Source organism: Podarcis pityusensis (assembly GCF_964106645.2).
Source record: "Podarcis pityusensis genome assembly, chromosome: 14".
NCBI classification, from domain to species: Eukaryota; Metazoa; Chordata; class Lepidosauria; order Squamata; family Lacertidae; genus Podarcis; species Podarcis pityusensis.
In genome coordinates this window covers 36760835-36782842 of record NC_138039.1, presented here as the reverse complement: position 1 = coordinate 36782842, position 22008 = coordinate 36760835, and the positions used below count along the sequence as shown (strand labels likewise).

The 22008-nt window shown below is 44.4% G+C and overlaps 2 protein-coding genes across 7 annotated transcripts in view; one reads left to right on the top strand and one right to left on the bottom strand.

Annotated features, from left to right (window-relative positions):
• The window catches only part of WDR93 (WD repeat domain 93), a 26464-nt gene extending 12348 nt beyond the window's left edge, over window positions 1–14116 (bottom strand). The window contains exons 1-10 of one of the 5 annotated variants that reach the window (XM_080980368.1): window positions 13996–14116; window positions 12093–12421; window positions 11452–11662; window positions 9607–9671; window positions 7750–7832; window positions 5647–5812; window positions 4227–4268; window positions 2718–2805; window positions 1433–1616; window positions 39–109 (exon numbers count right to left, since the gene is read on the bottom strand). In XM_080980368.1, coding sequence (XP_080836494.1) covers window positions 39–109; window positions 1433–1616; window positions 2718–2805; window positions 4227–4268; window positions 5647–5812; window positions 7750–7832; window positions 9607–9671; window positions 11452–11662; window positions 12093–12359 — 1177 coding nt within the window. In that variant the 5' untranslated portion in view covers window positions 12360–12421; window positions 13996–14116. Of the gene's footprint in view, window positions 1–38; window positions 110–1432; window positions 1617–2717; window positions 2806–4226; window positions 4269–5646; window positions 5820–7749; window positions 7833–9606; window positions 9672–11451; window positions 11663–12092; window positions 12422–12957; window positions 13114–13935; window positions 13965–13995 lie in introns of those variants that run through there. The other 4 variants (XM_080980365.1, XM_080980369.1, XM_080980367.1 and 1 more) reach the window with 4 other exon arrangements.
• On the top strand, window positions 7989–22008 carry PEX11A (peroxisomal biogenesis factor 11 alpha). Of its 2 annotated transcripts, none has more exons than XM_080980554.1 (3): window positions 7989–8290; window positions 18329–18444; window positions 20722–22008. In XM_080980554.1, the coding sequence occupies exons 2-3, from the start codon at window positions 18348–18350 to the stop codon at window positions 21276–21278; spliced, it is 654 nt and encodes a 217-aa protein (XP_080836680.1). In that variant the 5' UTR covers window positions 7989–8290; window positions 18329–18347; the 3' UTR covers window positions 21279–22008. The 2 variants fall into 2 exon arrangements, with proteins under 2 accessions (XP_080836680.1, XP_080836679.1); XM_080980553.1 differs by lacking the exon at window positions 7989–8290 and adding an exon at window positions 14148–14283.

Sequence of the window (22008 nt, the reverse complement as noted above, 5' to 3'; positions counted from 1 at the left end):
CTCTAATTCTGCAGAAGGAACTTCTGCAGTACAATTACCTGGCTCAGCTCTGAATTCGGTTCCAACAGGCAAAGTGCGGCCAGGCAAGTGAAAATGGAACATAGCATTGCTGAAATGGCGGCCAGGGGCGGGGGGGAGGGAGAGAGAGAAAGAGAGAGAATAAATCATTTTAAAACATATAGGATATATATAAAGGTTCGGGGGGGGAGATAGTCAATGACACTGGTATAAGTAATGTTTATGCTAAACCACCACAAAAAGCAACAACAAACATTGCAATGTGACTTCCTGTTAAAGCATACATTATACTAGGGGCTGCCACCCCTGCTCACTCCACATGTCCGTTCACCTACCTGCCAACCCCCACACCTGGCCACCTCCTCCTGCCTAATAATAATAATAATAATAATTTATTTATACCCTGCCCATCTGGCTGGGTTTCCCCAGCTACCCTGGGCGGCTTCCAACAAAATATTAAAAATACAATAAAACATCAGGCATTAATAACTTCTCTAAAACAGGGCTGCCTTCAGATGTCTTCTAAAAGTCAGACGGTTGTTTATTTCCTTGACATCTGATGGGAGGGCGTTCCACAGGCAGGCGCCACTATTGAGAAGGCCCTCTGCCTGGTTCCCTGTAACCTCACTTCTCGCAGTGAGGAAAGCACCAGAAGGCCCTTGGAGCTGGACCTCAGGCTGAACGATGGGGGTGGAGATGCTCCTTCAGGTATACTGGGCCAAGGCCATTTAGGGCTTTAAAGGTCAGCACCAACTCTTTGAATTGTGCTCAGAAACGTACTGGGAGCCAATGTAGCTCTTTCAAGACTGGTGTTACGTGGTTCCGGCAGCCACTTCCAGTCACCAGTCTAGATGCCTTTGCATCTGACCAAACCCCATTCCTTTTACACCTTACCCCCCACCTCACCTATCCCCCTCACAGCTCAACCCACTTCTCCTCACACATTTTAAAGAAGGGGGAGGCACTTCAGAGAGTAGTTTTCTGAAGCGTCTCCCTCCCTACATTAAACTACGCTGCAGCTGCATTTAACAGAAGGGGAAGGCACTTCACAGACTGGTTTGCCATACTGTTCTGTGAATCATCTCCCCCCGCCCGTCCATTAAATGGCTCACCTGGGCTGCCGGCTGCCTGCACTTCTCACTCACCTGCATGCCGTCCCGCTGGAGCTGGTGTGGCCACCTATCAGCAGCCACGTGAACTGCAGCGTGACGACAGCCTTACATTCCTATGTATATAGAAAGAAATCAAGCCACTGATTAATATATTGTCCCATGAACCCAGGGTGGGCTGGAGGTGAATCTTTCCAGCTTTACTACTGCAGCAGAAATAAACTCTGGGGGTCTTGCTGCTCCCAGGAGCATGAGAAGGATGGAAGATTGAAGTAAATGTTAGATGTAATTCAACCCCCACTCACCAGGGTTTCTCCTCCTTGATCTCTAGCTCATCTTCTGTCTCCAGATACTGTTGGAAAGTGCTGCTAAATATTGCCTCCTGCCGCTCCCATTGGCTTTCCTTGAGCATATGGTTGTATCCCAAGCCAATCACACTGCCATCATCGCTCTTCATTAAGGCTTCATAAGGATGCTTAAATGTGCTTGCTGAGTTTAAATGTATACAAGACAGTGTTAGAATCGGTCATGGAGTCCTTGCCATGAAGAATCCTTGTCTGATACGCAGCAGGAGCCAGTCACAAAGGGCTACGTCATGTCCTACTAGCCTAGACAGGAAACCTGTTGCAAATTTGCACATTGTATTCTCACTGGTCATTTTTTAGAGAGAGAATCCTCCCCTCCTAATGGCCTTTAATCAGGGAAGGAGAAACAGTAGGCATCAATTGAAAACATTCTATTTTATTTCGGTGCACTAAATGTTGTTCAGTATAGAAGACCGGGTTCTGCAGGGATTGCAAAGACAGACCAGCTCTGGGCTCTGCTGGTCTCTGCTGGTCAATGCTGGTAGTGCTCTCCATTTCTGACAAAGGAAACACTCCCTGTTAATGGTGGAAGAGGCACTTGAGAAAGTTGGAGGAAGTGCATGAAAAGTCTTAATATTTATGTCCCCACCTCCTGCAGGCTAAGGAGGTGCAATGAACATGCCTTGCCAAACAACACGCACACCCCAAGTTCCCATTTCATTCCAACTCCCCTTGCTATTTTATTTTTTTAGATTGTGTGCCTGGAGGCGGGGGCTTTCTTTAAAAAATAAAAATAAAACTGTACCACTCCAAACATGCTTTACTTATCCTTTGTGTAAAGAAGGTGGACAGAAAGAACTTTTTCTCCCTCTCTCACCATACTAGAACCTGCAATCAGCCCATGAAACTGAACAGTAGTAGCACATTCAGAATGGACAAAAGGGAGTATTTCTTCAGTGTGCAAAGATAAGACAATGAAATTTGAATGACCATCCACAGAAATTGCTTTAGAAGGGGGTTGGACAAATACATGGAGAGCATCAGCGGCAACTAGTCACAATGGCAAAATTCAAATCCCAGGACCAGAGACAGCATGCCACTGAACACCAATTGCTGGAGAACCACAGCAGGAGAGGGTTGTTTTATTTATGTACATTTTAGTTGGTCCTAATACATGCATTTATCATACTATTTTTACATTTTGTATTTTTACTGTTGCACTATTTCAACAAAACACAGAAACAGAAAAGACAGGTAAACAGAAGAAGGTAAGGAGAGTTCATACGTGCAAATGGTTTGGGTGATCTGATCTTCAGCAACAGAACAGGGGGAATCAGCCTCGATTCAAGCCTGCTTAGAAGCACTTGAGGATCCTGTAATGAAGCAGAGAGGCAATTCTAAACAATACCACTTCCAGAGTTCACTTCCCATCTCGCCCCATACACTGAGATTTTCCGAAGCCAAGCAATTTCTGGCTATCCTCTTTGGAATGTTAACCAATCACTTGATACGAAGACTGGGGGACCTCCTCTATCCTACAATAAAAGTGGCTGGACTCCAAAAATAGTGCATGTGTCTCATAGTGCCACTCCAGGTCCAAGACACAGGACAATGCATGGTATAAGCGTTGCACTCATCTAAAGCAAAAATAGGGGCCAGAAATTAAGGCTGCAAAGTCCAAACCAGCCCTGTAATGGCTGCTGGCTGCCCCCCCCCCCCCACGAGTTGTCAACCAAGAAGCAATAATGGTGTAAAGGAGTAGCATTTAGGAATATGATCTTCAAGTTTGTTGCAATTCTGCCTGTCTCAGAGCATATAAATGGTTAATTCTTTCATAAGAGGCTTCCTTTACAGATAAACTGCAGCGGGAATTGGCCGACTTCCACCTTGCGTGGTCTACTTTTTTTGTTTACTAGCATTTCTGTGATCCGGCGATGTGTGTTGTGTTTTTCAAACAAGACGGCATGTTCAGAATCTCTCAATAGTTATGGCATAACTCATCTGTGTTAAAGGACCCTGATCACTTGGGATTAAAAAAGAGGGAAAGAAATTGCTGGACAAACAATTTGAACTGGAATACAAAAGAGGGAGGTATGAGGAGGTCCAGAAAATAAGTAAATTTAAAAATGGAGATGAAAAGGTGGTATTGTTTTTAACTGTTTTCTTTTTTGTCTTTTGTTTTTTGTTTGTTTTTTTTCTGGATTATGTATTGTGTACTTTTGAGTTGTGTATTTCTTTTTTTATTTTTTATTTTTTTATCGATGTGTTCTTTTTATTGGAAACCTTAATAAATATCTTTTTTAAAAATAAATAAATAAATAAAGGACCCTGATCACATCAACCAATACCCTTCACTTCAAGAACAGTTATATCACCTTAACAGTCATGGTTTCCTCCAAATAATGCTAGGAACTGTAAAAAAAGGTAAAGGTAAAGGACCCCTGGACGGTTAAGTCCAGTCAAAGGCGACTATGGGGTTGCAGCGCTCATCTCGCTTTCAGGCCGAGGGAGCCGGCATTTGTCCACCAACAGCTTTCCAGGTCATGTGACCAGCAACATTCTGGCGCAACAGGACACTGTGATGGAAACCAGAGCGCACAGAAATGTCATTTGCTTTCCTGCCGCAGCGCTACCTATTTATCTACTTGCACCGGTGTGCTTTTGAACTGCTAGGTTGGCAGGAGCTGGGACAGAGCAGCGGGAGTTCATCTCGTCACGGGGATTCGAACCGCCAACCCTTCAGATCAGTGAGCCCAAGAGGCTCAGTGGTTTAGACCACTGTTAGACTACTTACCACCTCTTCAGCAACCAATCCTTGGATTTCCGGAGCCTTCTTCTACAGAACCACAAAAGGCAGCAATTATTATATACACACTGGAGTCCCTATAACATACAAGGTGGTCCAGGATACCCCAATCTCACCTAGGACCACTGCAGCGCCCTCAGCTCAACAAACCTTTAAGACATGCTCAGTCCTGCTCCCAGTAAAAGAAAAGGAAAACACACAGGGAGCAGGTGGTAATTCCTCCTTGAAAGAGGAGGAAATGGGGAACATGCAAGCCCATTTCTGAAAGGTTTGCTTGTGCTAACGTTACAAATGAAGGGGCAGCACATTCATGGGTTTGTGGATCTCAGCATTGGTTTATCTGTTATTTTATCTGCACACCAATCGAAGAGAAATATTTTTTGATCAAGTGGTTCATACAAATAAATAATTTCCAGGCATGTCTATCCACAATAGAAAGACTACTTGCTCGTGAGAAGAGTACCCTGAAACATTGTCATTTGGCTTCACTGAATACAAATTTTCTGCCTCTGAAAAAGTTTGGAACGTACACCTGTGTATAAATGGTATCGGGACAGAAAAGAACTAAAGACAAAACTCTCTTGAAGAACTACAGTGGAAATAGGGCGCCCATTTCCCTTCAAATGATGTTGGACTCAGTAATGTTCATTACTGAGTTATTTGCAGCTCACTCTCCTTCCCAGGCTGAGAGGGAAAATGGCGAAAACAGGATATTCAATGGGACGATGTGATTTTTGCAGCTGCTTTTAAAGTTGCAAAACAATGAAGCATGGGACGGAGCAATGGGGAATTTCTGAAACAGCAATGGGATATTAGCTCCGCCCAAGGCATGATGGAGAACAGCAACAACTGAGAAAAGATAGATATAATATTTTACAAGGACAGGATAATTGCCACACACAGGAAGAACAAGGATATAGTTTGAATGCTTCACCTGCAGGTTTATAAATCATTTGATGTGTTGATACGAATGGAAGTCGTTAACATTGCTATTTTGACTGTAGTGTAATTGAAATTAATAAGATTTTTGGAATGCAGAAATAAAGTAAACCATCAATTCTAGAATGCGGGGGAGGGGGCACCTAAATTATATAATTTGGCATCTGAATGATTGCTATTAGTAATTGTATTATAATTTTGCATTGTTATAATGAGGCTATTATTGGATTCTTGTAACTGAAAACTAATAAAAATTATTATCAAATTATGTCGGACTAAAACTCCCATCGTCCCTGAACACTGGTCATGCTGGCTGATGGAAGTTGGAGTCCAACAACATTTGGAAAGCCACATTCATTCATTTATTCATGTGTTCATTCATTCATTCATTCTAATGACAATTGAAAGGTCATGGAGGGGAAGGGCACAAAAAACTTTTGAAGGGCTAGATATGATCCATAGGAATTACATTTTTTTTATCCACCTCTACCCCAGCCTTCTCTGGCAGGGTTGCCTGGTTAACTTTCATGTCCTTGGTGTTTGCTGGAGTTGTAAGTGCGACAGTCTGGGCATTTTCTGTTTCTTTTAGCCAAGAATCCTTAGGCAATCGGTAGATCTCCAGCCAAGCCTCCGAGCTGCCTGCTGTGAGGAAACAGAAGAAAACAGATGAAGCAATGGGGAAGGAGAAGAAAGGTCTCTTAGTCAAGCAATCTTTCTAGTTTTGCTCCCTGAAAGGCAAATTCATGCTTACTCTTGGCCACTTATACATAGTATGTTGGGAGATACATATATATATAGGCATGTAAGTGGCTCTTAAAGTTTCGAAGCATATGAGGAAGGGGGGAGGAATCTTACCAAAACACACAAAAAGTCACACACATTCAAAGTATCCATTACCCAATATCTGAAAGCATCCTATTTAGAAACCTCAAACCCTATTGAGAAAGTTTCCATGTCAGTGTCATAGCTTGGATTGTGCCACAAAAACTCTGCAACTAAGTCATGCAATATGCTGATGCAGTTACTTGCCAAAATTCTGGTCCTTTACCATCCAGATTGATTTATTCTTTTTGTGATAAAGTCCATACATGTAAATACATTCTACAAATATACCCAACAGTGTAAAAAAAAACTATGCTGAGGATCAGAAACCCCTACGGTTTGATAAGGGGTGTTTTCTAAAGCTCTTTGAGGATGCTTCTCCTAATAGTTTTATATTAGCAGCGTCGTATATTCTCGGTGAAAGCCAAAGGAAATGGAATCGACCTCTGTAGGGAACAGAAACAACTTCCTCACCATATGCGTGACTGACTTACAGTGCAATCCTATACATGTCTACTCAGAAGTAAGCCCCACTGAGTTTAACGGCACTTACTCCCAGTAAGTGGATAGAGGTTTGCAGCCTTAAGGAATGAACAGGAAAGGCCTGTTGTATCCATATACCAGAGGTAGGGCCTTATTGGTGGTGACCCCATATGTCTAGAATTCCATGAAGGCCCTTTCTCTAACTGGTCTTCAGTTAGACCTACCAGCCGCCAGTGTGGTGGGACAGAACCACCCCCCAAACAGCAGAATTGTTGCAGCTTGCCTTGAAGGGGCTGAGGCAGGGCAGAAGTGAGTATAAGCATGTGCAGATGTACCAGTGAGAGCCCCAGATTGCTTAGAAACTTATTATTATTATTATTATTAATAATAATAAAGCCCTTTCACATCGATTTTATGCAGGTGCCATATGTTTTAATTCAGCAGCAGGGAACGTGTGGCCACCCATATGTTGTTGGACTTCAACGTCCATTAGCTCCAACCAGTGTGGCCAATAGCCAGAGATGAAAAGCGTTGTAGTCCAAGAACATCTGAAGGCCACCGGTCCCTTCCTCATATTTTAATTGATGAGGCTTTTTTATTGAGATGTATTGTGATTATAGAGACCCGGGTGGCGCTGTCGGTTAAACCACAGAGCCTAGGACTTGCCAATCAGAATGTCAGCAGTTCGAATCCCCACGATGGGGTGAGCTCCCGTTGCTAAGTCCCTGCTCCTGCCAACCTAGCAGTTCGAAAGCACATCAAAGTGCAAGTAAATAAATAGGTACCGCTCCGGCGGGAAGGTAAACGGCGTTTCCATGCACTGCTCTGGTTCGCCAGAAGCGGCTTAGTCATGCTGGCCACATCACCCGGAAGCTGTACGCCGGCTCCCTCAGCCAATAAAGCGAGATGAGCGCCGCAACCCCAGAGTCGGCCACAACTGGACCTAATGGTCAGGGGTCCCTTTACCTTTACCTATTGTGATTATAATGACTATTTCTGTAAGCTATCTTCTGAGGACTTGGTCCCCCTTTTTTTAAAGCTATAAATATGTATTTGAAAAGTTACTTGTCTGCGGAGAGTGGTCTGGATTTTTTATTTGGAAGATTAGACCGAGTGGGTGCAGTATCACAAAACGAACTACCCAAAACACATCATGGTAAAAAGAGAGATTCCAAAGGGAAACCTGAAGGATATAAAAATATAAAAAGTGCCACACTCCAGCCTGCAGGTTGCAACTTGTCTGGCTAAGTTTGACAAATGTTGAGACTTGCCTTGCAGCAGAAAGCCTGCATAATCAGCCCCGCGAGAGAGTTCCAGTGCAACACATGTATTTCGCTTACTAATATCTTCCTGCCAAAAAAGAGATAAGAAGATGGTAAATATATATTCTGAAATTAGAGCGGGCTGGGCTTGTGGAAGCTGGAATGCCAAGTCGGGAAACCTGATCTGGCAGGTTTGTTGCAAAAGAAGCTCTTTTGTCATTTATGTGTTTGACTCTGAGCACACCACCTATCATTAGAAGACTCTGATGAAGAAACCTTGATGTTCTGCCAGAGAAATGCACAATAAAGCATACGTGGCTTTATCACATTCATCATTGCCTCCAGAGTTCAATAGAAGTAACTCATTTTAACAGTTGGACTTGGCTGCAGATAAGGACTACACAGTGGGGAAAGCTGTGCCTATTGATTTTCCGCCTGCCGCTGGACAGTTGATGAACGCAGAGGACCTCATTCAGGAAGACAGCTGGCATCAACAGGAAGGTGGACCATCAAAACACTCAGCCCAGAAGTGACAGTTCTATGCAGGTAATGCAGAGTATAGGCTGGCTGCAAGAGGCTTGGAAGGATAAGTATAGTCAGGGCTGACACATCCAGTTTTGCTGCTTGAAGCAAAATGAAAAAGCAGCACCCCACCCTCTCCGCTGCTAGTGGAGAAGCAAGCCAGCGCCGATTTCCAGTGAGATCTCACCAAAATCTGGCGAGATCTCTCACACTCTGCGAGATCTTTCAAAATTTCAGCAAAAAATTGCCAGAAATTGGCAGCAGAGGCAATGGGGTGAGACTTTCTGCTGCCCAAAGTGGCTGCTTCATCTTGCCTTGTAGGTGGGCTAGCCCTGAGTATAGCAGATATGTAAAACCTTGAAGCAGCACCAGTCGGGACTTTTAGCATGCATGCATAAAGTCAACAATAACTGCTGACATAGTACAACCAAAATTAAGTCCCATTAATATTTACGGGAAAGGATATGCTAATGGTTCAATTTTATACACACATACTAAGTAGCAAGCAACAACAAAAAAACCTTCCAGTAGCACCTTAGAGACCAACTAAGTTTGTTATTGGTATGAGCTTTCGTGTGCATGCACACTTCTTCAGATACACTGAAACAGAAGTTACCAGACCCGTCTATATAGTGAGAGGGTGGGGAGGGGTATTACTCAGAAGGGTGGTGGGAATGGGTGATTGGCTGATAGGTGTGGTAAACCTGTTGACGACCGTTAAGGACTGCAATTGGTCTTACAGGAAAAAACAAGGGGTGAAATGGCTAAAATTGGCTTTATCATGTATGTATCATGTAGCAAGCCCTCCTGTACAAATCCTGTACAAGGTCAGACCTACTTTGGAGTAAAGATGCATAGGACTGAGTCATGCATCTCTTCCACTGGCATCTGTGAGACTTCTTATGGTTTAAGTTTGGCCGCTGTCGGTCATTCACATTTAACCTCATTTTACATTCAGACCGAGCCAAAGCACGTTTACTCAGATGGCCTACTGAGTGAAATGGGACTTGTAAGTAAGCAAGTCCAAGTAAGCATGCAGAAAGTTGGGGCACTGTTTTAGAAACATCACTGAAAATATAAACACCACTGAAAATATACGTCTTACTTCCAAGTAAAGCATGACTGTTATCAGGCTGTATATCAAATAGTATGGGGGAAAGATGTGTGTGTGTGTTGTGTGTGAATAATTATACATATGGATGGATGGAAGTGCCTTTTACTTAGAATTGTACCAATATGGGTACAATATGGGCACAATGGATTTGGATAACTGGGTTTTCCAAAAGCTGAGATTCAGATAACCGGTAACTATAAGAGATAGATATATAGTGGGGACTCACCACTTCATTTATGGCTTTTATAGACAGCAGATTCTCCTTGAAAAAGTAAAAAAGACGAGCAATACCTGGAACACAACAACAGAAGAAATTGCACTAGGATACCTTTTCTTTCATGTTCATCAGCACATCAGGTTTCCTCTTTTCCATTATCCATTAAATGACAAGTCTTATAAATGATCAGTTTTCCCTTCGGAGAGTTCTGAGAGGTGCAAATACTAATTCCTGCTCATCCATGAAGTTCGCTCGTGACCTTGGGCCAGCTACTATCTTGTAGCCTAACCTACCTCATAGAGTTGTGGTGAGGGTAAAATAGAAGCGGGAGAATCGTGGATGCTGTGCCTTGAGTGCCCTGGAGTAAAGGCAAGATATAACATCTGCATAGCTGAGGAGCAGCCCTGCTCCTTTGAACCCTAGCATCTCATGCTACCAGGCTTGCTGCTTACCTGTGAACATCTCTTACCTGTGACCATCAGCAATCCAGCAAGTCACCAACTGGAGAAGCAATAGCAAAAGGGGGTGGGTTTTATGTAGCAAAGGGATCGCTGTAGTTAAGTGGCAGAGAATCTGCTCTGCATGCAGAAGGTCCCAGGTTCTATCCCTGACAACAGCTGAGATCAACTTATCTAAGTTAGCCATGGTCATTCATCTCAGTGGGTTTACTCTGAGCAGGACTAACATTGGCTATGATCCAATAGAGATGGTGCTGGTTTGAAACACAATGGAAAAGACCGGTGCTGTCATGCTAAAATCCCAATTCCAACATAGTATGGAACAGGCCTCCTGATGAGATGGTATCTGCAGTTTCATAAGGGAAGGAACATTATTTCAGTTATCCTGGTCCCAAGTTGTATAGCGATTTCTGCACCAAAACCCGCACCATGAACTTAGCTTAGTAGCTGGCAGCCAGTGCAATTCTTCCAACAGCAGGGGAACGTGCTGGTGGTATCCTGTCCCAAGTTCGGCTGCTGAATTTTGCACCAGCCCAACTTCAAGGACAACCCTACATAGAAAGCACTGCAATGAATTGCAGTAATCCAGCTGGGAGGTTACTACAGCATGGAGAACAGTAATTGTACTATCTTACTATCTTGGTAAAAGGGAATCCTAGCCACTGAGGTCACCTGAGCTCCAGTCACAGAAATAAATCCAGGAGCACCTCAGGGGAAGTATATCTATAGTAGGCAATTGATCAATTATCCAGACTGGAATTGGTCAGGCAGTGCACCTCCATCTTGCCAAGATTCAGATTCAATTTGCTGACCCTCCTCCAGCCTACCATCAAGCCCAGGTGCTGGTCCATGGCTTACACAGCTTTCCTAAATTAGATGATACACAAAAAAATAGAGCTGGGCATCATCAGCGTACTCATCACACCTTACTCTCTTATTTGAAAAAGAGAATGGTTGCTAGCGTGGGGGCAGTTTCTTGCAAAATCCGAGTCATGCACCAGTTCTGGCACAGAACTGGCTGAATGTGGGTATCCAAGTAGCAGGACAACTCAGACATATGACTGCAGAGCTGCTTCAGTTGCCAAAATTAAGCTGAAAAAGACAATAAACAACATAGTCTCAGGCAGGATTTGTGCTTCTTAGTTGTCATTAAAGCACAGGGAGGTTTTCAGAATACAACCAGGCAACGAGAAAAGGCATGGGGCCACTATGTGATCCCGAGCAAGCCACTTTCTTCCTTTAGTTCTCCCTTCTGTAAAACAGAAACAATACAGATCCCTCTCACAGGGTTGATAGGACAAACATAACAGAGGCCTGAGCTCCTCATAAGACAGGTGGGATAGAAAATAGTGTAGAAAACATAATTAATTTGCAGATGGGTGTTAAATATACTTACCCAGCTCATCCACTGAACCAATGAGATAGGAGCTACTGCCAAAGTTTGAAACCTTGATGGCACAAATCTCAACGTTGGCTGCCTCCCAAGCACATACCTTCTCGCATGTGGGCTTTTCACATGTGGGTATGCTGAAGACAGATAGTCCCATAGAAAAGCCAATGAAGATGAATTCTCCAGCGGCTACCGTGCAGTTTGCCCTTCCCTCAACCTGGGAATATGGAAAGTGAAGAAAGCACAATGCCCAGTTCAGCAATTAATCCCATTACATGCATTAATGCACTGCTGATAAATATTAGTGTTATTTTCAATGCTGCCATATTAATAACCACACTAGCCATTTTGCACACATGTTAGTAGCCTGTTAAATAACCACCACAGTCTGTGCTTACTGCAGTTCATTTCCCTCTTACCTCACCATCCCACCCACTAACAATCATGTGTATATTATATGCCTACCACCTCAGAAAAACACTTCATACATATGGTGAAGTAGTTTCTAGTCCACAAAAGCTTATGCCATAATAACTTTGTTAGCCTTTAAGGTGCCACAAGACTCTTTGTTATATCCTACTGAATTCATTGGGGAGCTACGGCTAAGTAAGAAGTACTCATCCCACAATTTGCCCGGGAATGAGTACCTGGAATTCAGATGAAGGTGGGTACTTTGGGGGAGGAACCTTCGGCTGCCTGGTTTCCTGTAATGGTTGCGGCCCCTCAACAATTTCCCAGGTCCGCTCAAGCAAAAGATTCACCAGTTTATTGATCATCCGATAAGGCTGAGGCAAAGAATCAAGGTACTCATATGGATCTTTCAAGTATATGTCCTCTTCTTCGTCTTTCTTAATCCAGTCCTTTTCAGTGGGTGAAGGTATGTCCAGGGGCTGCTTCCGGAGGAAGACGGGCATTTTTGTGCCACTTTTATTGTCCCTCAACAAGCAGTTTGGCAGCTTTGAATATTAAGAAAGCCCTGTAGTAAAATATAATCAATTATTGATCAGGTATTTCCCCCCACTCAAAAGCAGTTCATTATATTTTGAAAAGCAATACCTGCTTCATACCACGGCAACCAAAAGGGAGGGTGAGGACAGCACTATGGTGCTGAGGTCCAGCATTTGGGCTTCCCATAGGCATCAAGTTAGCCACCATGAGAACAAGATGCCTAACTAAATGGGACTTTCATCTGATCCAGCATAGCTCTTCTTATGTTCTACTCTACCAGAATAGAATTCAGTGTGACTCTGTTCCTCACTAGAAAGCAAATATGCCCCTGACTCCTCAGAAGTAAAGTTCAGGAGAGTCTTGCTTGATAAAACAGATAAAACAGTGCTCTCCTACTAGGGATCCCCAGCAGATGTTATTCAAAGGCATGCTGTCTCCAACACTAGACTAATAACTTTATCATCCAAATGGATACTCAACTGGGTGAAACCCTGGATCAGTTGCTTTCCCTCAGCTTAAGCTACCTCACAGGGCTGTGTGCAGGTGTGTGTGTTTTATAATCACCTTATACACTAAAGGGCTCCAGAGAGTGTAGATGGTTCCTCCTCCCAGTTGAATCTGCACAACCACCCTATGAGGTAGATTACACTGGGTGTGTCTGTGTAAGCAGCCCAAGGTCACACAACGAGCTTTATGGGTACGTGAGGGATTTGAACCTGGATCTCCCTGGACCTAGTGTCATAATAAGAATTATTATTATTATTTATTTGTATCCCACGTATCTCACTGAGTTGCCTCAGCCACTCTGGGCAGCTTCCAACATATATAAAAACAAAATAAAACATTAAACATTAAAAAAAAACTTCCCTATACAGGGATGTCTTCTAAAGGTGTTTTACACACACACACACACACACAGAGAGAGAGAGAGAGAGAGAGAGAGAGAGCTTTTTTTTTTCCTTAAAAATTGGGAAAATTAAATACAGTAAATGGACAAAAGTACAAAGATTCACAAAATGTTTAGGGGTTTGTGTCCCCCCCCCCCCGAAAAAAGTACTGTAATATATAATTTATACTTTTCAGATTTATACATTTTCACTGATTTCAAAACTTGACTTCCTCCCCCGACTTCTGCAGTTCCTTAAATTTATTTTTAACATCTTCTGCATATCCACATTAACTTAATTTGTTCATTTATTCATCTTCTTTAAATATATACACTTATGAAACTGCAGGTTATTGCAATAATCCCGCCAATGTTTTTAATCTCTTTACAATTTATCTGTAAATATTCAACAAACCATTCTAAAGGTTATATAGTTCCTCATCTCCACTCTTACACTCAAACCAACTGGCCCCATTAAAAAAAAAAGTGCATGTGAGGAAGATAAATGTGTGTGTGTGTGTGTGTGTGTGTGTACACACACACACACACACACACACGGTGCTGAGCTCTAGAGACATGTTAATGAATCTTATTAATTGATTTCACAATAACAAATCACAACCCCTTACTCCGCTTTCCAAACCCCAGCCCCGCACCTATACACGTGTACACACGCGCGCGCACACACACACACACACACACACAGCACCCTGCACCTGTTTCCGGAAGTTGACACGTTGCCATAGTAACCCAGACCCGGAAGGAAGGAAGGCCGGCCGTTTTTGAGGGGCTGGGCGATCTACGGGCGGGGAGGCGGGGCTAACTCTGACCACGCCCACTCCCCGAGAGCCAGCTGATCGCACAGGTGGCGCGTTGCGGGAAGTTCCGTGTCGGGGTTCCGAGCTGCTTGGCCGCCGTCCGGCGTGGGGTTTGCCGCCGCCTTTGCAAATGGAAGCGTTTGTGCACTTCACCAACCAGACCCAGGGTCGAGATCGGCTCTTTCGGTGAGGGGGGAAGGAAAGAGGCGAGTGGGTGGGCGGGCTGAATGGCAGGTGTCCTCCAAAAGTTTTGTTTTTGTTTTAGCTTTATTTTGCATTTATTGCTAAAGGCACTTTTAAGGCGGTGTTCAGATAGAGTTGTCGATTTCGCAAGCCTTTCCCACCACACCAAAAACAGAGAGAGAGAGAGAAGCAATTGTGCAATCCTATATACTCGCCGTGCTTTTTTTCTAAAAGTTTAGGGGTACTCATTTTGACTCAAGAAAATCACCATTTTAGAGTTCAAATCGGGGGGAAATAAATACAGTAAATGGACAAAAGTACAAAGATTCACAAAATGTTTGGGGGTATGTGTACCCCCAGGAAAAAAGCACTGTATGCTCGGCAGTAAAAGGTAAAGGTAAAGGTACCCCTGCCCGTATGGACCAGTCTTGCCAGACTCTAGGGTTGTGCGCTCATCTCACTCTATAGGCCAGGAGCCAGCGCTGTCTGCAGACACTTCCAGGTCACGTGGCCAGCGTGACAAGCTGCATCTGGGGAGCCAGCGCAGCACACGGAACGCCGTTTACCTTCCCGCTGGTAAGCGGTCCCTATTTATCTACTTGCACCCAGAGGTACTTTTGAACTGCTAGGTTGGCAGGCGCTGGGACCGAACGACGGGAGCGCACCCCGCCGCGGGGATTCGAACCGCCGACCATGCGATCAGCAAGTCCTAGGCGCTGAGGTTTTACCCACAGCGCCACCCGTGTCCCTATGCTTGGTAGTAGCTCCCGTTAAACTCAGAAGGACTTACTCCCTGGTAAATTAGGTTGTAGGATCTCTGCCTTAAGTATTGCATACAACTTCACAGAAATGAAATGGACCCAGGAACACCCCTCTGAACCAGGCATAGGCAAACTCGACCCTCCAGATGTTTGGGGACTACAACTCCCATGATCTGACCAGTGGTCAGGGATGATGGGCGTTGTAGTCCCAAAACATCTGGAGGGTCGAGTTTGCCTATGCCTGCTCTAAACCATAAGGGGTGTCCCCTGCCTGAAACCCTGGAGAGGCTGCTACCAGTCCGAGTAGGCAGTAGATTATTATAGAATCATAGAGTTGGAAGGGAACCCGAGGGTCATCTAGCCGAACCCCCTACAATGCATGGTGCCTTCGTTCCATATCTTTAGGTGCCAGCCAAAAACATTCCTCTTTTCCTAGGCCTTTGGCAAATTTAACAATCTGTGGTCCACAGCTGTCCCTGGGTAGGTTCAAACTGCCAACCTTCTGGTTAACAGCCAGACCCATTGTGCCAACATACTGAGCTCGATGGGTCAGTGGTCTGACTCATAGAACAAACATAAAATACTGCCTTCTACTGAGTGTAACACTGGAGCTAGAAAAACTGAGGTTCAAATCAAGTCTCCACCCCCGTCATTCAGCCCAGATACTGAGGTCCAGCTCCGAGGGCCTTCTGGCGGTTCCCTCCCTGTGAGAAGTGAGCTTACAGGGAACCAGGCAGAGGGCCTTCTCAGTAGTGGCGCCCGCCCTGTGGAATGCTCTCCCACCAGATGTCAAGGAAATAAACAACTCTCTGACTTTTAGAAGACATCTGAAGGCAGCCCTGTTCAGGGAAGTTTTTAATGTTTGATGTTTTATTGTGTTTTTAATATTCTGTTGGGAACCTCCCAGAGTGGCTGGTGAAACCTAGCCAGATGGGCGGGGTATTAATAAAAATAATACTAATAATAATATCAACATGAAGCTCACTGGGTGACTTTGGGCCAGTCACTAGTTCTCAGCCTTGCCTATCTCATTGGGCTTTTGTGAGGATAAAAATTAGGCATGTATTGTCTGAGCTTCAGGAGGCGGAAGTGGCTTATAAAAGAAATTGATTATAATTATTTTTGAAACTGCGGTGCTCTTGTCAGCAGCAGTTTAATCTGGAGCAATGAACAGCTGATCTCTCGATCTCTCTTCTGTGAAAACCCAATCATGTGAGGACCAGCAAAGCTAGTTATGTTTAGCCTGGAGAAGAGAAGTATTCACATATCTGAAGGGCTGTCGTGCAGAAGATTTGGCAGACTTGTTGCCCTGTGTGGTGGATGACCCTTGCTCCGAAAAGCGTGGTCAAAATTAAAGGGTTCAGGAACTCAGACCAGACCGAATTTCATCAAATCATGCACAGACTTTACTAAAACAAAACTCTACAAGAGAGGGTGGGGAAGCAAATCTGTTATGATTGCATTTTTATGAGAAGCTTTTTGAACCAACAGGGAAACCATTACCAACTATTCTTCAAAATTCACACTCCTTTGATTTTTGCGAGGCTGGTCTCCCGACAGAAAATGTACACATCAATGCATATATCGGGGGAAAGTGTGCGTGAAAATACATTTATTGGTGAAAGTAACACATAAGCATGCGATACAGTGGTACCTCAGGTTAAGTACTTTGTTCGTTCCTGAGGTCCGTTCTTAACCTGAAACTGTTCTTAACCTGAAGCACCACTTTAGCTAAGGGGGCCTCCTGCTGCCGCCACACCGCCGGAGCACGATTTCTGTTCTCATCCTGAAGCAAAGTTCTTAACCCGAGGTACTATTTCTGGATTAGCGGAGTCTGTAACCTGAAGCATATATAACCCGAGGTACCGCTGTATATTGGAGGGGGAGGGAACCGCTTGCAAAGATGGTGTGTCTTGGTTGGAACGGCATACAAAAACAGGTAAAATTCACGTGGAAAAATACTGGTGGATTTTTATGAGGATTAAAAAACAAAATAACAGCCACAAATTTCCGGAGAAATGTGGAGGACTCAACCTGAGGCTGGAAAAAATGAGAAAGTTAATAGAAGTCAAAAAGGACAGGTTCATCCATCCCTGGTAGTGCTAGAAAAACAGGAATGCAGCTGATGTGCGAAGCAGCCGAAGGGAGAAAGCTGCCTCACTTAGTCATAACTCAGTAATAGGGCAAATTCTTTGCACACAGAAGGTGCCAGATTCAGTCCTTGGTATCTTTGGGAGGTGCTGTAAGATGCTCCTGTCTGAAATTCTGTAGAACTGGTGCCAGGCAGCCTTTGCCAACCTGACGCCCTCCAGATATTTGGGAGGAAACAAAGCACAGTCCCTGGCTTAGAGTCGCACCTCAATCAGGGGGTCATGGTTTGTTTTCTAAACAGTCCAGGAAGGCACATCATTAACCTTGGTTTAGCACAATGTGTGAACTGGGCCAGACTTTAGGAAAGAAATGGGAGTCAGGGAGATGCTTGCATGCTCCAAGCCAACACATTTCAAGAATACCTGCTCTTACTCTTGGGTGTTTGCTAATAATATATATTTTTAATTTATATATTTTGATTCATTTACATACCACTTAATCATTTCTAGGTGCTGGACATAAAAAAACAACAACAACCCACAGAAAATGGGTCAATAAAACAATACAAAGTTAGAAGGAAACCAAAGACCACCTTTCAATGCTTGCTGGAACAACAAGCCTATAACCAATAACCGTGTGTCTGAGGTTGAGCAAGGAGGCTGGCTGTTTGATCTCAATTGGGAAGGAGTTCCACAGGCACTGAAAGAATGGCTTCTAAAAGTTATGAGCCATGGGATAACCATCAAGGGACTCCACAAAGATCACAATGAATGGGCCATGATATAAGGGACCAGGCTTAATAGATCCTGGACCCATATGAGCAACCAGTGTAAGTTTTTAATCACCAATGCTGTGTACTGGCGGTAGTCTGTCCTCATCAAACGCAGCATTTTGCACTAGCTGGAATTTCCGGATCAGCCACAATGGTCGCCCCACACACAGCATGTTGCAGTAATGGATTCTTGATTATAGTGTGCATGTCCAATGTGCATGTTCACATTGCTTGAGTTGCCTCCTAAACCAGGAAACATAATTGTGTGCGTAAGGATATTTTGTGAGCAGTCGCCCCGAGGAAAAGGATAGTTCTGCCCCTTTGATGCTTCTGCCTTAATTTAATTGTGGGAGAGACAGTCCTGTCCCTCTGCTTTTGCCTGTGATGTGAATTGGGTTCTCCGTGTTTTTCCTCCCCATTCCAGAGCAACTCAGTATGCATGCATGCTGCTTAGCTATATGTTAGAGCATAAGACCAGCCGAGAGGAAGTGATAATGAAGCTCAAAAACCTGGAGGCGAGCATGCGCTCCGGCCGCAAGTGTAAGTATGTTTTCTTATAAGGAAATACCAAAAGAGAGAGAGATAGAGAGAGGCACGTCTTTTGTAGGCATAATCTGGGGATGGGGAGCAGAAAAAAAGGACCAGTTGCAAATGCACAAAAGCAATATATAATTGAAACAGATCACAAATGATGATGAAAACAGTAGAGCCTGTGTTGCTGTACTTGAGCTAGTTTGGAGTCCTGTTAATTGAAATGAGAAGAGCACATGCTTATAAGTCTTCATCAGATCTATCAAAAATGGTCTGTTGTAGGGGTGGGGGACCTTTGAAAGCCCAAGGTCCACATTCCCTTCTGGGCAACTTTATGGGGGCCACATGGCAGTGGTGGGTGGGGCTAGAGGCAAAATGTATGTAAATGTTATCTTTGTACCATAAGCTAGTTGGTACACACCCACACAATCCCACTCCAGCCAGCCAAGCACAAGGCATTATCAGAGTTCAAGGACACGTTCCAGACAGGCAAAAACAACCAAGGGGGGTGCAAAGCAGGACCAGGGAGGGGTATGGTCTAGGGACAGTATCAAAGGCTAAATAGAAAATTTTGGAGGACTGCATTCAGCCAATGGGCCTGAGATCAAACACAACAGAGGTTTTTGCAAGGTTTTTTAAATTAAGTAATTTGCATTAATTATATGTGTGATTTCATTGATGTAGACATGAATGGACATAGTGACTCAGGCTGCATTTCATCCACCCTTATACCTGGAAATGCTCCATTTGAGGAGGACATGCTTGCAAATAAAATCCTGTACATCCTCCTTTGCTTTTGCACAGTTTCAGCATGTCACCTTAATTGGCTTTTAATAAATAAATTGCTCAACATGTAAGTAAGCAGTGTACACTGGGGGGGGGGGGGGGAGCCAAGTGGTTGAAATAGTTTTAAAACCCATGACTGATTCCCAAGGGCAGATCTTGCCTGTTAGCTTCCTTCTAAAACTGTGTGGGAAAGGGGGATGCTGTGCTCGCCATGAAAATGTGCCCTGTTCCAGAGATCTGAGCCCAATTCTTCCTGTATAAGTCTTATCTCCTCCAATATCCAGCGTTATCTGGTGGGCTGTTGGTACCCAGTGTGAGGTATATTGATGGATCTTGGATTAAGTTCCTATACCAGAAGCATCCATGTCTGTTGACTGGGTGATGAGGTTTGAGGGTTTTGTTGTTGTTTTCAATCAAACAGTGTATAACTTTTATGAAATAGAAAAACAAAAAATGAAAGCTGCTTTATCATTTGCTTGTTGTTGACACGTCCACTTACCGTACCTTTAACGGTCAGGCGGCTTTTCGGCCTAGCCTCATCCCCATTCACAATCTGGCAGTGACGGCTTGGTGGGGAGTGCCCAGCCAGCAAGTGTGGTCTCCTGGAGGATAAATTGAGGCCTGCCCAGCCTCTTCACCTCTTTCTCCTTGGCAGAATACTTTTTGTGCAATAGGTGTGCAAGTCTACCCATCTCATCACCTTTTGTATTGCTGAAGCCATGTAGTAAATCTGTTTTGTTTTTAAGTACTCTTCTGCTCTGGTTCGCCAGAAGTGGCTTAGTCATGCTGGCCACATGACCCGGAAGCTGTATGCCGGCTCCCTCGGCCAATAAAGCGAGATGAGCACCGCAACCCCAGAGTCGGCCATGACTGGACCTGATGGTCAGGGGTCCCTTTACCTTTACTTTACTCTTCTAAAGACCCTAACTTGCATTATGTGTTGCTGTTATATATTGTTTGCTTGCCTGCAACCATATCCAAGAAGCTGATATTTAGAAGACTGTAGGACCCTGTCCATCCAGCCAAATGATGGAGTGTAATTGGGATAATAAATGCGATTAACTCCAGCCAGTTCCAGGTGGGATTTTGTGGGTGGGATTCACTCACAAACCAGCAAATTCAAGATGTGCAGTTAAAGTGGATTTGGCACTCTTGTGCAACCAGCTGGCTTCGTGTGCGTGTGTTTTTGTAAGCACTTTCCTTACACATATGTACATTCACACACACACACACACACACACACACACACACAAGATACATATATTTGTGGTAAGGAAAGTAATGGGAAAATCCCCTGAAAAGTGGGGGGGGGGGTAGAGATAATTGCTTTACATTATGTCGTACAGTCACCCCCACAAAAACATCAGAATGTATGCTCAGTGAACGGTGGCTGTCGTATAATCTCCTGTGCAAACTTTGAGCAAGCAAATTGGGATGAAAGCTCAGTAAACAGGCTGTCTGGAAACAAGGCCCTTCTAACAATTGTGGGTTCTCTTGCAGTGTTCAGGCTTGGTAACATGCTGCATGCCTTCGTTTCTGCCAGACACACCTCCCAGTTGCCAGATTTGGTTCCCCGCTGCTGCCTGACTGCCTCCAACCTCAACCGTGTCCTGTACTTCATGTGCGACACTGTCTTGTGGGTGAAGAGCGTGGGGCTCATCTCGGATATTGACAAGAAGAAGTGGCGCAGCCGGGCGACCAAATACTACTACTATTCCCTGCTGATAAACCTGGTCAACGACTTGTACGAGCTCTGCTGGCGCATGGAGCAGGCCGCACGGAAAGAGAAGCTTCAAGGGGACTCATCTCGGCTCCAGAGCTTAACTTCTCTGGCAACTAGTGGCCTGCAGCCATTCCTCCTCCTCCTCTACATCACACTGAAAAAACATCCTCCTTTGCTTCTGGACACGGTGAAGAACCTTTGCGATCTCTCTAGTCCGTTGGACGTGCTGGGAATCTACAAAACCAATCCCGGAATCATTGGGCTCTGTGGCCTTATCTCCTCCTTGGTGGGGATCCTCACCATCGCCGTCCCACAATTGAGACTGAAGCCTTGACTTTTGACACTTCCCTGATGGCTTCCGGTTTGCAGAGCAGTTCTTTGGATATCAAGCCCAGTTGGGTGGGCTTCCTCTGTCCTGTCAGCGGACTTGTTCTCTGCCACTGCCTACGTTTCCGCATCTTTCCTCATATGGTTTTGCCGCCCTTCGATGGGAGAAGGCATCAATCAGTGATGGCATCAGAAAGAGTGTGCCGGATTTATGTACAAGCTAAACAAGCTATAGCTTAGGGCCCCACTCTCTTGGGGGCCCCAAAAAAATTTAAAGGAAAAAAAACCACTGGGTGTACTTTGATAAAATACATACTTTGTTATGTGCAAATGGCTTTAGATACCTATTAGGTCCATAAATTAACATAAGGCATCTATTCGACACAAAAAACAGCGGCAATTTGTTGTTGACAAAGGACAGCTGAACATATAAAAGGCCCCATTACCTTCAGTAGCTTAGGGCCTCATCAAACCTAAATCCAGCTCTAGGAAAGACTGAAGGAAATGACTTCGGAACTATGTAACAAAGAATGTGAAATTGTACAGTCAAGATTTGGGTCTGAATGTAGAAAAAAAATGGCCCGTGGCCCTCAAGAGACTTTGGCTGAGGGCAGTCAGCGGGTTATGTCCAATGTAGCACTAAACAGATATTCTGATCTCCCCCTCTCCTCCCCTGCTCACCCTTGAAACCTATTCTGGGGGCTTTCCCTAACCTTCCAGAGCAGATTTGGGAAGGG

Coding starts and splice junctions, on each gene's coding strand:
- PEX11A (XM_080980553.1), top strand. CDS start 14,228: ATGGAAGCGTTTGTGCACTTCACCAACCAGACCCAGGGTCGAGATCGG. Junction 14,284..18,328: donor GGTCGAGATCGGCTCTTTCG/GTGAGGGGGGAA, acceptor TCCCCATTCCAG/AGCAACTCAGTATGCATGCA. Junction 18,445..20,721: donor CATGCGCTCCGGCCGCAAGT/GTAAGTATGTTT, acceptor GTTCTCTTGCAG/TGTTCAGGCTTGGTAACATG.